Source organism: Gadus chalcogrammus, chromosome 18 (genome assembly GCF_026213295.1).
Source record: "Gadus chalcogrammus isolate NIFS_2021 chromosome 18, NIFS_Gcha_1.0, whole genome shotgun sequence".
In the NCBI taxonomy this organism is placed as follows: Eukaryota; Metazoa; Chordata; class Actinopteri; order Gadiformes; family Gadidae; genus Gadus; species Gadus chalcogrammus.
In genome coordinates this window covers 6,789,198-6,804,912 of record NC_079429.1, presented here as the reverse complement: position 1 = coordinate 6,804,912, position 15,715 = coordinate 6,789,198, and the positions used below count along the sequence as shown (strand labels likewise).

The 15,715-nt window shown below is 51.2% G+C and overlaps 1 protein-coding gene across 1 annotated transcript in view; it reads right to left on the bottom strand.

Annotated features, from left to right (window-relative positions):
• Positions 1-780: 780 nt before the first annotated feature.
• The window catches only part of wu:fj29h11 (uncharacterized), a 48,501-nt gene continuing 33,566 nt past the window's right edge, over positions 781-15,715 (bottom strand). Inside the window, exons 35-49 of the mRNA XM_056577638.1 lie at positions 15,425-15,684; positions 14,421-14,640; positions 12,854-13,037; positions 12,044-12,170; positions 11,492-11,578; positions 10,958-11,152; positions 10,166-10,416; positions 8,901-9,073; positions 8,153-8,237; positions 6,815-6,923; positions 5,292-5,414; positions 4,440-4,730; positions 3,769-3,904; positions 2,911-3,064; positions 781-2,362 (exon numbers count right to left, since the gene is read on the bottom strand). Coding sequence (XP_056433613.1) covers positions 1,916-2,362; positions 2,911-3,064; positions 3,769-3,904; positions 4,440-4,730; positions 5,292-5,414; positions 6,815-6,923; positions 8,153-8,237; positions 8,901-9,073; positions 10,166-10,416; positions 10,958-11,152; positions 11,492-11,578; positions 12,044-12,170; positions 12,854-13,037; positions 14,421-14,640; positions 15,425-15,684 — 2,842 coding nt within the window. The 3' untranslated portion in view covers positions 781-1,915. The remainder of the gene's footprint in view (positions 2,363-2,910; positions 3,065-3,768; positions 3,905-4,439; positions 4,731-5,291; positions 5,415-6,814; positions 6,924-8,152; positions 8,238-8,900; positions 9,074-10,165; positions 10,417-10,957; positions 11,153-11,491; positions 11,579-12,043; positions 12,171-12,853; positions 13,038-14,420; positions 14,641-15,424; positions 15,685-15,715) is intronic.

Sequence of the window (15,715 nt, the reverse complement as noted above, 5' to 3'; positions counted from 1 at the left end):
TATTACACGGGTCTTCTCAAAGCCGTGGAACACTCCGTTCAATTGCATGGGTAGTAGTCCGGTATCTTGTCAACCCCAGCGTCTTCGGTTGCTAAGCGACGTCAACGTCTTAGAGCGGACTATTTCACTGCTGATCAACACTACGAATGCTGGTAACGAATACATTGTAAAAAGACACACCATGTGAAGTTATTTTCCAAATAAGATTTGAAAAGCTTTGAAAGTTTATATACAACACTATTTACATGGTTTCGGAGTAGTACACTTTGACATTTTAATACAGTTCAGCGAGAAAGGCGACGAAAGAATAAGAAGAGGGCGTTCCAGTCTGCGTAAACGGGAACCCCCACCGCACGAGAACGCCCATTTGCGTCTGCAGTGGGATGATATTGGATCCTTGTGGTTGCCAAGGGGTTGCATCACAGTACCCATCATCTCCACCCGAGGCACGGGTGGGGATGAGAAACTCTTCCCAGATACAGTACAGATACTACACATCTCTCAGACCAGACACGAACCACCCAGCTGGGCGAAACGCTGGGAATAGCAGAGCAGCACTGCCCGAGGAAGGATGATCTCTTTTGACCATCAGAATCCGAATTAAAGTAGCTGGTGAACATCAGCCAGCTGTCGTGTCGCAGCAGGGAGCCGTGCAGTGACTGGATGTTATATTTAGCCATGCGTGGAAAGGTGACGACAATCTCAGGGTGACCTAGGCTTTATTCTGTTCAACAGTGTCCATGAGGGCACAAGCTGTTAAGGATACTTTTTCAGTAAAGAACGGAATACATTTATTGAATTATTTTCAGAAAAGTAACAGATTGCTTTATTGGAAAAGTAACTGATTACTTTTCTGAAAAAGTAACGGAACACCTTTTTTATTGTTTATTAACTGGATTACATTTGATGATAACTTTTAGATAACACTTTTCCGCCTGTTTTTTGTTCCTTTTATTAATGCGTGACATGACATGGTTGCGCAATGGTGAGAAGAATGTTCTTGAAAAGAGCCTATGTCAACTTGATAATTAATAGAGGGAATTGCATTTAAATGTAATATCAGAAGCTTCTATTTATCTTCCCAAGGTTAAGAGAAGGAAATACAGAATATCTATTGAGTTTATTATGCTCCATTTACTTTAACACCACTTTGAATATTTAATGCATGGTTTTAATTTGTCCACGTTGGGTGCTGTGATGAAATGTTTAGGCCCTCTTATAACGTCATGTATCCAATGATTATTTAGGTCTCCTTGCTTATTACTAAAACGCACAGATGAATATCAAAAGCAAAAACAATGAACTCAAGTCAGAAACATTTTTATTTAGATTAAAATGCCACAGGTAAACAGAAGCATCAATATTAAAAACCTTGTGAACGTGTGCCTGAACGGGGAATGGTTTAGATGCTGAAACTGGAGGAAAAGCCTTCACAAATACCACAAAAGTTCTGGGCAGTCTACGCTATACGGTCTGTTGAGAAAAGATTGGACAACCTTTGTAAAATTCAACATTTTTAAAAGGAAAAGTGCAAACGCTGCTGACAAATGACAGTGGATACACAGATAAAAGCAGCGATTAAAAAACACTAATTAATTTAGTAAAAAATCGGAACAAAGTACACAAATCCAGAACAACGCAAACAGCCTGTGCAGAGGCAGTCAAGATCCCTTCCGTTTTCAGTGCCTGAGTAGAAACAGTAAATAGTGCCCAGCACGACACAGAGGCCTCCAGCAGGTCCTCATCTCGGGGGTTAAAGGTCACCACAGCTTCTAACCACCACCTGGTCCACAGACTAATAAAAATAAAAATACAGAGTGCAAACTACCAAGGATACAGGTGTGGGAGAGGGAGGGGGGGGTTGGGAGGGCTCGGCTGGGTTGTGTTGTGTGTTTGGGCCAATCACAGCGCTGCGTCAGATGAACAGGAAGAGCTCCAGGTCCTTGGCGTGCAGCTTCTGCGCCAGGTTCCGGACGCGACACAGGCGCACGTTCTGGGCGTCGCCCACGCTGTACACCCGCAGGATGTGGTAGCGCTCGCGCTCCGTCAGGGCGAAGTCCAGCTCGTTGGCCGACAGGTGGATGAAGGCCTTGTCCCGCTTCACCGTCGACTTCACCTCCACGTACACGACCTCCCCCTCAGCCCCGGGCTGTGGGCCCGCCGCCGCCGCCGCCGCCGCCGCGGGGAAGGTCAGCTTGAAGTCGTAGGGCTGGCCGCTCTCCGCCTGCTGGTTGCACCAGGTGACCTCCGAGGGCCGGTCGGCCGCGTCGCCGTCCCGCCAGTGGCACAGGAAGGAGTGGACCAGCTGCTCCCCCCACGCCCCGATGGCCGCCAGGTCCCCCGGGACGTCCGTCAGCACCACCTGAGCAGGCACCACCACCCAACCATCAGCTCTTTGGTCTCATGCACACACCCCCACCCGACACCCTAACATCGGAGTCACCTACACCGCCCGCCAACCCCGGCAGCTCCTTCACCAACCCACCACCTCAACCTCGGCTCCACCTTCACACACACACACACACCCACACACACACACACACACACACACACACACACACACACACACACACACACACACACACACACACACACACACACACACACACACACACACACACACACACACACACACACACACACACACACACACACACACCACTACTACAACTGCTTGGGTCTCAGGGATTGGTGTTGAACATTTCTGAGATTTTTGACAGAAATGTGTCAAGTGGAAGGCTCCGTTTAGAAGGCTCTGTTTCACAACACCTGGCACACCCGCTCCTTTGTGTCCGCTGCTCCTCATACCTCCAACATCCGTCTTGTTTTGGCCTAATCGTCTGGACGGATGTTGTGCTGCGACGGGTTTGGGGGGCTTAGTAGAGCCAGCAGTGCTGGCGCGGTACTCACGGTGGTGGGTCGCGTGCAGGCCAGCTCCATGTCCTCCAGCTCCAGCAGGGCGCTCTTGTTCCACTGGGGGAAGTCCATGGCCAGGGGGGGGCGCTGGGACACGCCCTCCGTGCCCTGGAAGGTGCTGCCCGCCACCACCAGCTCGGGGACAGGCCTTTGGGCGGGGGGGGGGGAATCGTTTAAGGAAACTGATGAAAAGTGTTGTGTCTTGAATCAAGCAACTACCCAAGAGGTCTGTATAACATGAATATAGTTATGTATACACATCCACATGTTGGCCACTGCCATATTTAAAAGTAACCAACATGCTCAACTGTTTTCTACTGATTACCGCCTTAGAGGGTACTGCTAAAACGCATGTGCGCCATCTTCAACACAGAAAATCAGACGACTGACGTCATCAGTCCTACATAGAGAACCCAAATCCTACCAGGAGAACCCAAATCCTACTAGGAGAACCCAAATCCTACATAGAGAACCCAAATCCTACTAGGAGAACCCAAATCCTACCAGGAGAACCCAAATCCTACTAGCAGAACCCAAATCCTACTAGGAGAACCCAAATCCTACTAGGAGAACCCAAATCCTACTAGGAGAACCCAAATCCTACTAGAGGAACCCAAGTCCTACTAGAGTAACCCAAGTCCTACTAGGAAACCCCAAATCCTACTAGGAGAACCCAAATCCTACATAGAGAACCCAAATCCTACATAGAGAACCCAAATCCTACTCGGGAGAACCCAAGTCCCGACTGATGTCATCCGTCTGCAGTACTAAGTCCTCTCAGGATCGAGCAGAGCGGACCGCTCCCCTCAACGACAGGGCTAAGGGGAGGCGAAGGGCGGCGGGGGGTCTCACTGGATGGCTGCTGGACGCTGGTCTGAGTCCGTCTTGGGCCGGTCCGGAGGGGGGCCGCTGTGGACGGGCCTCTCCCCGCCGCTAAACCCGGCGCCGGGCCCCGGGGGGTGACCCTCGCGCTGGCCGCCCTCTGACCCTGAAACAGGAAGGGAGTTAGGACCCCACGGAAACACGGGAAGACCGCTCCACACAGGCTAGGGCTGAGCCGTTTGAGGTTCAGAAGGAGATCTTTCTCTTTTAAAGTTCCTATTGTTCTGTAGTATTCGTTAAACAAGCAATGAATATCCTATACTTTGACCGACACAACACGTGAAGCAGTCGACATATAAAGTGCTCTTTCCTTCAGGCCAGGCCTGTGTTGTTATGATTTGATGCATGAATTGATACAACATTTGTATTCAAATGTCGAATACAAGATAATTATGTTTTTGTTACGCAAACCGCAGCCGTGGCGATGTGCATATTGCGTTCTATTACATCGCAACTTCGGTTTGAACTAGTCTAATAGTTCCGCCCGCGCACGGGCAAACGGTCCTCAGCCGGGGGAGCTCGGGGCAGAGTCTCTCCCGACGCGGCGTGCAACACGCCGAGTGCTACAACCAGAGGAGAGCCGGCGTGAGTCAGCCCTACGCTGAGAGGGCTTCAACGGGGGTGGAGAGGACGTGAGTCACCTGGGGACGGCTGGCTGCTGCCAGCGTGGCCAGCGCCGGGGGAGCCGGCGTGGGCGAGCCTGGGCAGGTCCGAGCCGGGCCTGGGTTGGTCCGAGGCGGGCCTTGGCTGGCCCGCCGCCGCCGCCGCCCCTGGGTCGCCGCTGTGCGGGGGCCCCGGTGGGCCCTGTGGCACCCCCGTGCCGGAGGAGGCGGGGCCGCGGTCGCCCCTGTCGAGGTCCTGGTCCTTCGGGGGCGCCGGGGGGGGCCACATCTTCATGACGGCGTCCACCGCGTCGCTGTCGTTGCGGGCGCCTGCGGAGCAACGGGGATGATCGTGTTGTTGCCACGGTGACTACAGCATTGAACACACATCGCCTCTGACAGCACGACTGCATCAGGGGCGAAGGACAACTGAACGATCTCCGACATATCCTCCACTCATGGAAAATAACAGCGTTACTCATTGATTTAACCTGAACATTCTAATCAGGACACTGAGCATCTCATGACAAGTGATAGGCCAAAAAAGACCTCGCGTAACGTTTGGGGTCAGAGCCTTCTCCAGGGCCGCTCCTAGGCTCCATCCCGCCTCAAAACCCATCTTGTCTCTACTGCCTACTCTTAGCCGCCGCCCCCCCCCCCCCCAGATTGACAGCCATGTGTCAATGCTGTCAGTCTGTTTGTTTTACCATCACGCCCCTCAGTGTCCTGGAAAAGCTCTTTATAAATCCCATTTAATATTATAATAATTATTCTATTATTATTAGAATAGAATAAGTTGACCTCTTGTGGTTTGGTCTACAAACAGATTCCTGCATCCCTCTCGCTCCAGAGAGCCTGGTGTTTCCAGGGCGAGGGCCAGCCTGAGCGTACCTGTGCGACCGGACGTGGCCACGGTGCCCATGCTGGCCTTCGGGGGCCAGCAGGCCAGAGTCTGCTCTCCGTCCTCCTCCCGTCGGGGAGCCTCCTCCGGGGGCGCCAACGGCCTGGGTGCTGCTGGTCGTGGGGGAGGGAGGGCGGGGGAGAGGAGGGAGGGGGGAGGTTGTTCAGTCGGGGGGGGGGAGAGGAGGGGAAACAACGGGAGAGGATAATTGAAGAAGGGCTAATGTGACATTTCAGCGAACGTTGCAAATGTCATCGAATCAGTTTTTCGGCGTGCTCTTCTCAGATGTCGGACGCGTGTATCGGCGTTACACAATCGAGGGGCAGGGCTCGAGATACACAGCAGCTCTGTGATCGCGGGGTCCTTGCGGTGTTTCCTACGGAGACGTTACCCAACCAGCCCAGGCAGCCTATGCACGCCGCATGAGCAGATGGGTAAAAATAAAGACGGACCCGACCTATTAAGAGGCACGCTTGGTGTTGACGCAAAGGCCCCGCAGACCGGAGCATCTGCGCGCGGAAAGGCAGCGTTAGCAGAACGCTGGCGACATGTGGATGAAGAAAAGGTCCGCCGTGGGGCCCTTTAGGACGCAAGCATCGGAGACAGAGACGCAGCTGTGGAAAATAGGGCCCACTATTTAATTATAGTGTGTGTGTGTGTGTGTGTGTGTGTGTGTGTGTGTGTGTGTGTGTGTGTATCGGTTTCTGTGTGTGTGTGTATCGGTTTCTGTGTGTGTGTATCGGTTTCTGTGTGTGTGTGTTTCGGTTTCTGTCTGCGTGTGTTTGTGTGTGCGTGTGTGTGTTTCTGTGTGCGTGTGTTTCTGTGTGCGTACGTGTGTGTGTGTGTGTTTCTGTGTGTGTGCGTGTGTTTCTGTGTGTGTGCGTGTGTTTCTGTGTGTGTGCGTGTGTTTCTGTGTGTGTGCGTGTGTTTCTGTGTGTGTGCGTGTGTTTCTGTGTGCGTGTGTTTCTGTGTGTGTGTGCATGTTTCTGTGTGCGTGTGTTTCTGTGTGTGTGTGCATGTTTCTGTGTGCGTGTGTTTCTGTGTGCGTGTGTGCGTTTCTGTGTTTCTGTGCGTGCGTGCGTGCGTGCGTGCGTGCGTGCGTGTGTCTGTGCGTGTTCCTGTGTGCATGTTTCTGTGGGTGTGTGTGTCTGTGTTCGCTGTGTCTTATGGACTCCTGGCCCAGCCAGCTGCTCCTTCAGCTGGTGCTGTGAGTCCTCTCTCTGGACCCACAGGCTGTCAGCTCTCCAGTGCTAACATGGCTCACACGCTGCTCACCGAGACCAGGCAGGCCTCCCCGCTCTGCCAAGAGCGGCGACACCATCGCATAAATAACACATAGTGATTAAGCATCTTGGGATGAGCGGTATGAAAAATTAGAGCATGTTTCCAAGTCGAGATCTCCAGGCCCAGAGAGATTTTGTGACGCTCTATTCGGCTCATTTGATGTGATTTGCGATAATTTGACCGTGATGATACACATCCCTCCCTCCCTCCCTCCCTCCCTCGTCGGTACCTGGGGGGAGCTCAGGGCGGGGGGGCTCGGGCACCTCCCAGGGCACCTCGTCCTTGGGCAGCTCCTGCACGTCCTCCCTCTTCAGGAAGCGCTTCAGAGACGCCGGGTCCTGAGGACGGACACACACACACACACACACACACACACACACACACACACACACACACACACACACACACACACACACACACACACACACACACACACACACACACACACACACACACACACACACACACAAAGACAGAGAGAGGGGGAGAGGCACACACACAAACACAGAGAGAGAAGAAGAGACACGGACAAAACCACAGAGAGCGAGGGGGAGAGACACACAAAAACACACAGAAGGAGACAGAAACAGAAAGAGAGACACACACACAAAAAGGTTGGTTGGGTAGTGTAATCCTCAGTGACTTCAGCAGCCGATGGGACGTTCCATGTAAAGGTAGCAGTGATGCACAGAGGTGCAGCGCTCATGAAATACACGGAAGACGTCCCAATAAACACACCTCCATGTTGGTTTTTCTTTAAGGGGAGCTCTGGAGAAGCATGGTCTCCACGGAATGTCAAGAAGCCGATTAGCATGCGCTATCTCATTAGGGCTTCCCCCCCCGCACTGATAAAATAGTTTTTTTTTTAAAGAAATAAATAAACTAAGCAATTTTCAGAAGCCTTTTATGTGCAAAGATCCGGGCGGCGGTAGTTGGCACGGAATGGGATTGCAGTTATTGAGTATCAGATGATGAAACAAATTAATTACACGGGAATGTATTACATTCGCAATGTTGGCAATTTCACCGATGCAGCTTATCCAATCAGAGAAACAGACTCGTTCAGGCAGCACTGAGAAAAAGACTGCACAGGCAACACTATCGGAGCAGTTGTTGCACATAAATGAGGATTGTTCAGGTACAGCACCTTGTACGGGACCGTAAAAGGTGTACGGGCAAATTATCATGATTACAAAGATTAGACACCAGAAGTCGTAAAACATATTATTCAATTACAAGACATTCCTTTTTTTTCTTATTTTTCAGACAAAGAAAGGCATAGCCTATATTCCAATAGACCCTAAACACTACTGCTTGAGGTCAATGCTGTACCAGGAAAACTAATTTGGTTTGAATGTTATTGGGCGTGCGAAAGCAGTGGTTAGTGCTAGTGTCCCATTTCACGTTGTAAACCGGCACCCCAACGAATCTGTTGCATTTCTCGGATCGGAAATGAGGACACGCCTCATCACGACCAGATCGTCATTACTGGCCCGTCTGTTACACTAAGCCTCTAGTCCGGCTGGGTGCACTGCAGGGAGAGGCAGAGGACACACTGATCGCTTACGTCCAGTGAGGTCATCAAGCCACTGAGGAAGTCGATGAGCTCCTTCCTGTGGGCCGTCTCCACGCAGAACAGCTTCACCAGCTCCCTGGAAACACAGCGCAGGCAGACGCCGTTACAACAGGGCCCGGCGCTACGACCCGGCTATACACACGCCTGCACACGCGCATGCTATATGCGTTATAATGAAGGGCACGCAAACAAACAAATGGCGTAATTGATGACAGAATTGTCGCGATTCCAAACATTTAATCGGCCCAAAATTCCTACTCCAATACTCCAGATTTCATATTTAAAAGCTTTCAGGGGAGGAGGAATTTGTTTCAGGAACGTTGTTTTTAAAGCCAAACACCATTTGTAGAATGGTGTTAATAAGATGGCTTCATCTATGGGTGCGCACACCATGGAATGCATAGCCTCTGATTGGCCGATACAGTGACAGGGTACACCTGTCCTATGAAGCGTCGATGCGACACACCTGTCCTCCGATGACTGGAAGCTAACTGAAGGGGTGTTGACAGGGGCCGACCTCCCAGGAATTAGAATAAACAACAAGTCGGGAAATTGATGCACGCGCACGCACACACACACACACACACACACACACACACACACACACACACACACACACACACACACACACACACACACACACACACACACACACACACACACACACACACACACACACACACACACACACACACACACACACACACACACACACACACACACACACACACACACACACCTGCAGATGTCCATGTGTGCGGTCAGATGGTCCTTCTGGATGTACAGCTCCTTGTCGTCCCTCAGCAGACACACCACGTCCTGCATCTCCAGCAGCGGCTGCTCCTGGTCGGGGTCCGGGGGGTCCCCACCGCCCCCCACCGACAGCTGGTAGCGGATGTACAGCTTCCCCACCTGAAGGAGGGCACAGACGGCGCCGTCACCGCTCGCTCGGATTAGGGGGTCACGAGGAGAGCACGTCACAGGTTTTACCGGCCGGGGGACGCCAGAATACACACACGCAGAATTTCAAAGGTCACACAGGGATGTGATGAGCAAGTGCTTAAGGGGGCTTTGTGGGGTGGGGTGGGGTGGGGGGGTTGGACTCAAACTGGACCACTTGCTGTCCCCTCCTGTGTCACAAATCATCACACAGCCCGTCGTCTGCAGGGCTGTGTTTTGTTCTATTGTCACTTACTTTAATATTGGATTCAACTATTGGTTAAAGGTTTGGATGTGAGCGGCTGTGACACCCTGAATTCCAGGATGAATAAAGCGTCTATATAATATATCTATATCACATTAGTACATGCTACACGTGAACCGGCTAAGGGTGCGCAATTTGATTGGTTCGCTATCTCGGGATATTGGGCAATATCCCATAATTGAGATCTCAAACTCGGGATGTTATTTTCTAAAGGGGAGCGCGCGTGACAGTCGTCTAGTCACGCTAATAAAAACAAATAAATCCCGGCAAAGAATGGTATCTTGTTTATTTTTGGAGTGTTCACGTGGGGTATAGACTAAAACAATTATTCACCTCAGGCTCCATGAATAGTGGAGAATAGCGGCCTCGAACCTTCGGTCTCGGGGGCTAGTCCCCACTATTCACTTCTCCTTTGGCGAATAATTGTTAAATATCTATCCATCCATCCATCCATCCATCCATCCATCCATCACTATGTCCATCTAATACACCTATATCACTCCCTACATACATTGAATATATCTATACCTATCTATCTAAAATATCCATCAATCTCTTTCTAATATATCCATCCATCAATATGTAATATTTTCATATCACTCAATCTAATTGATCTATCTATATATCACTCTATCACTCTAGCTATCCATCCATCTATCCATCTCTCTCCTACTCTATCACTCCATCACTCCATCAATCCTCTATCCATCCATCCAGAACTCCTGTGGTGTGAACTGGGCTCCACCTACGGGCGCTGACCCAGGAGGAACCCGGCATGGGGGGGGGGGTGGGGGGCTGACCTGTCTGTACTGGAGGTTCCGGAGCGTCTGGGCCACACCGGCGTCCTGCAGCTCGCGGTAGACGGCCGCCAGCTCCTCGTGGGCGCACAGGAAGCGCTGCACGTAGGGCACCACGGCGCGCACCAGCGCCTGCACCGCCGGGCACGCCCGCAGGTTCTCCGTCTGCGGCTCCGAGCGCACGCAGTCCGACAGCAGCCGCACGCCGCAGATCTCCAGGAAGAGGGCGCGGTCCTCCTCCTGGAAGGCCGGACCTGGGGAGGGATTGGTTGGGTGGGGGGGGGGGGTGGGGGGTGTGGAGGTGGGGTTAGCACGGGCGGTGCCCACGTCTTTGTTTGAGATGACGTCGTATTTGAGGTGACACACGACAAGCAGCCGACCCAGGACCAATCACAGCTACTGCTGCACCCTCAAGGGGAAGGGAGGGGTAGGGAAGGGAAGGGACACCCCCCCCTACCCCCCCCCTACCCCCCCCACACTCGTAGACCCGTGGCTGATCCAACACGACAAGCAGACAGGAAAAGTCGAAACCGCGTGCGGTTGATCGCGTACTACGACACAGGGCTCGACTGCTCTTGTCTTCTTGTCGTGTCGATGCTTTTGAGTCCGACGAGGAGCAGTACGACCTTACTAACATCCTATCCTAGCCCCTTTTAATTGGGATTCCAATATTGACCAAAATAATCTGCTCAGATTTCTTCCATAATCGAGCAGACCTACTTACGACTTGCCTGGGTTAAAGAAAGATCCATGCATCCGGTCTCAAAGCGGGGCTAAACCCGAGGGTCTACGTACCGCGGTGGTCTCCGGGCTTGCCCCTGGGTAGTGCCCCGTGCTTCTTGTCGGGAGGGGGCAGGTTGAGCAGACACACCCCGGGATGGGGTTTGAAGATCTTCTCCAGCTCCCGGTGGTCCGCCACCATGGGCCGGCGGGCCAGGGTCACCCAGTTCTTGGCCTTGGTGGGGAACACCTTCTTGTCCAACACCATCCCTGGATCACAACGACACGCCCGTCAAACAGACGCCCTCCTTCTGTCCCCCAGGTAGCAGTATACACATTTAACTGATTTAATTTGATATAATACAAATTTGAAGACTTTATATATACTACATATTATATAATGATATATAGTGAAAGATAAACTTGGGGGTTATCATCATAGTGCACTGGTTTACAAAAAAGCGCATTTTAATTAATTTTGAACATCATTACAATCAATTAAATGATGGTCAATAATAATCGATTGGATTGAGGATTGAGGCTGTAGATTGGCGTGTTAGATCGAGCCAATGACAGCCATGGGTCTGTGAGTGGGGGGGCGGGCCTCACCCTTGAGGGTGGAGCAGTAGCTGCTAATGGTCCTGGGTTGATCCATGTAGTCCTGCTCTGGTGACGTAGTGGTCTTACACTTCTGAGCTGGGGAGGGAAACACAGTGAGAGAAACGCTATAAATACAGTCTAAGAGGAACTACTACTATCTCTCCCCATATGTGGGTCAGATAATCTCATATTTATTAGATGTAGGGCAACACAAACATATATTAAACCAATGAAATGGAAGAACATAATGAAAATCCTTATATTCTAGGTTAATATCATTGTTATTTCCGCTAAACCCAGGGTAGTTTGTGATAATGAAATTATTGTGCCAAGGCTAAGGTCAACACCGTAATACGAATTAAATACATAGAAATAGAAAATATACAATAAAGTGAAGGTGTTTAGCAAAGACGTTTTTGGGGAAGAAGCACCAAGATGGCGGGTTAGAAGGTACTTTTGTAACTTCAGATCGATCATACGTTTAAAAACGTCCCATTGGTGGAGCTCTGAGCTCCAGAAGGCCCATAGACATGGCTTTAATCTCCCCGTCCCTCCACTCACCTAGGCGGGCGTAGATGACCGACACGTCCTGCAGAACCTCCGCCGTGGGCATGGGGCAGGAGGCACACACCAGCTCCAGAAGACCCACGTACTGGAACATGGTGGGACTGGGCTCCACGTTCAGCTGCTACAGGGGGGAAGCACACACACACACACACAGGGTGCACAAACACGCAAACACACGCACAGGGAGCACACACACAGGGAGCACATACACACACACAGGGAGCATAACCACACACACACACACACACACACACACACACACACACACACACACACACACACACACACACACACACACACACACACACACACACACACACACACACACACACACACACACACACACACACACACGTCAGGTCTCTGCTTCCTCTGATCGGAGTAAACACGGACTAGGGTCAACAGAGTATGCCGTCAACTTTCGTCTGTGAATAATTGTTATAATTTATATTTAAATTAGATGCCAACCTTGAGTAAATGAACAAACTTTCCCTCAGGCGAACAAAAAAGCAGTTTCTATACATGTTCCTTACGAGCTAGCTAACTGTGCATAAAGTCCTTATCCTAGCCTGCTGACACATGCACGCGGCCAACAGCTCAGTCATCTACTGCGGCCAAACGAGGCGGAAGACGGAAGACGGCCAGAATTGAACCACGCTTCTTGCCGTGCCTTTGTGTTTGAGGACGTGAAGCAGCTCCGTCCGCTTCCGTCTCGAGACACAGCGCGAGAAGTAGCATAAGAGTAAGGCCAAAGAGACGAGAGAGGAAGAGGGGAGGAGGCCCAACGGCGCCCCCGGTGGTTACCCTGGTGAAGAGCTCCCGCATGCCATCAAGGGGGGAGTAGAAGGGGGCCAGCAGCCGGGGCTCCGGCAGGGGGCTGTCGGGGGCGCGCACCAGCTGTTTGTAGCGCCTGAACATTTGGGTGGGGTCGCTCCAGCACACCTCCTTCAGGTGGTAGAAGACCCCCGAGGTCCAGCCGTCCTCACGCCTGAGGGGGGGGGGGGGGGGGGGGGAAACCACGCAGCGTTATGGGGTTAGGGTTAGGGTTACATTTAAGCTGGAAGGGGCTGGGGTAGTCTCAGCAGCCAGACTTTAGATTCATATCGAGAGTCAGACTTTGGATTCACATCTAGAGTCAGAAGGTTGGATTCATATCTAGAGTCAGACTTTGCCTCAAATCTAGAGTCAGACTTTCTATTCATATCCGGAGTCAGACTTTAGATTCATATCTAGAGTCAGGCTTTAGATTCATATCTAGAGTCAGGCTTTAGATTCATATCTAGGGTCAGGCTTTAGATTCATATCTGGAGTCAGGCTTTAGATTCATATCCGGAGTCAGACTTTAGATTCATATCTAGAGTCAGGCTTTAGATTCATATCTGGAGTCAGACTTTAGATTCATATCTAGAGTCAGGCTTTAGATTCATATCTGGAGTCAGGCTTTAGATTCATATACGGACGTAAAACTTTAAATTCACATCTAGTGAGACTTCAGATTCATATCTAGAGTCAGGCTTTATATTCACATCTAGAGTGAGACCTCAGATTTGTTTCAACCAATCCGTGATGTTGGAGTCGGGGATCGTAATTACATCACGTCATTGGCTCGTCAAAGCGAACACAAACTCAGCCAGTTGTACAAGTCGGTTAAGAAAGGTTTCTGTAGCGGTTTCAAAGCAACACATTGTGTTTGGCCCTGTAGAAATCCACTTATAGAACGCTTCAGTCGCTAGCGGGAATGAGTTTCTTCGGTAGAACCTCTCTAATGAAACAGGAAACAGGAAAGTTTGTGATTTCAGGCCCAGGCTCTTTGCCATCTCCCCATAGAAGATCTGCTCTAAATTACTGCTGGGCCCGACAGAGTGGTTAGGGTGACCCCACGGCGAAAGGGTCTGGGTTCAAACCTGATGTCCGCAGATAACAGACAACTGCACGCTACCATCTTTCAGCTTATTTTGGTTGTATTTAATTCTCACAAAACTTTTCTTGTATCGCAAAATCAAAGCTGCTAATCAGCTGTAAGATAGATAATATAATGTTGTTTATACTTTCTAAACTTTACTTTCTTCTTAATGTATTCAGCCTCTTATCCAAAACCAATACCCAGAATTGTCATTGAAAAAGAGTCATGGGTGCGACCATACAGGCAAGCATCACTGAGCAAGATTCCCTATTGTTAACCCCTACCTGCTACTTAATGACATCCTAACTTACTGCGGGGCAAGGGTCAAATCCCCTGCTCAATGTAACGGCGTTAAAGGTGAGCTATTCAAAACGGCTTGTAGCGGCTAATCCCACTCAACCCTGGTGGTCATCTACGTCCCCTCTAAACAGTACAATGTGCAGAAGGGCCCCGGCCCCGCCCACTGACCTGTCGTGCTCCACGTAGACGGCGGGCGAGTGCTCGAACAGCTCCTTCAGGGCCCCCTGGGAGCAGTTCTTCTGCAGGTAGGAGTACACGTTGAAGACGTGCTGCACCGTGCTGGTAAACTTTGGCCCCGGCCGGCCCTCCGCCTCCGTCTCCTCCGGCCGGGAGCTCCAGGTCTTGAGGTAGGAGATCATCTCCTCCACCGAGACGCTGTGCTTCATCCCTGAGGAGGAGGAGGAGGAGGAGGAGGAGGAGGAGGAGGAGCCACAGACAGGAGGATGAGAGGCGCGGACGCTCTGCCCTCTCTCAGAGCGCTGCTTCTCCCCTGGTCTAGCCTCAGGACGCACTGGACGCTGGTTATTGACTCACAACCCGAACATGTCATTGAACAATGACTGCCTTTGCTGATCGTATATGTCCCGTTTAAAGCATTGAGCAAACAAAAAGCTGCTACAGTTGGTGCTCAGCTCAAAGAAATAACAAGCAATTAAAAGAGTGAATTAACATTAAATCATTAATTAATTCACGGGTTTCTTTCCAAAGATGAAGGTTTGGCCGTGCCCAATGCTCGACCCGCCGGTTGAGAGCGTCAGTTCATGTTCTCTACTCTAAATACTCTAAAACCACTCTATTAATAACCTGTTATATTATAATTAATAATAAACAAAGACAATCAGACTGATTGTCCTGCTGGCAGGATGATCAGCAGGGTTTACATGTCCTCTGTTTGACTGGAGCTCGCCTGCCAGACTTAGCAGAGACCAGTTCAACTCCAACACCCAAAACACAAACAGAGTCTAAGGCCCAATCTCATTTCTACCCCTTCCCCCTTCCCCCTCCCCCTTCAAAACAAGGGGGAGGGGTAAGGAGTAGAAATGGGATTGGGTTTAAGGCCCAATCCCATTTCTACCCCTTACCCCTTACCCTTACCCCTTCAAAACAAGGGGGAGGGGTAGTGGGTAGAAATGGGATTGGGCCTAAGACGCTCTCTGGGGCGACATCCTTACCCAGCTTGCGACTCAGCTCGCTGGGGGTCTTTTCCACGTAGCAGACGTGCACGCCCAGCAGGCCGTGCACCTCGGGGGACACCAGGTACACGGCGTCGGGGACGAGGTACTGGACCTGCCGCTCCCCGCCCTCCAGCAGCCGGTAGGCCGCGACCCAGGGCAGCCGGGACAGGAAGTGGAAGAAGGAGGACTTGGTGGTTTTGGCGGGCTGGCCGTCGGCGTCGACGACCTGCGCGGTGATGTACTGGGAGTAGCGGTCGCTGTGGACGGAAAGGAGACGCGGTTAATGGG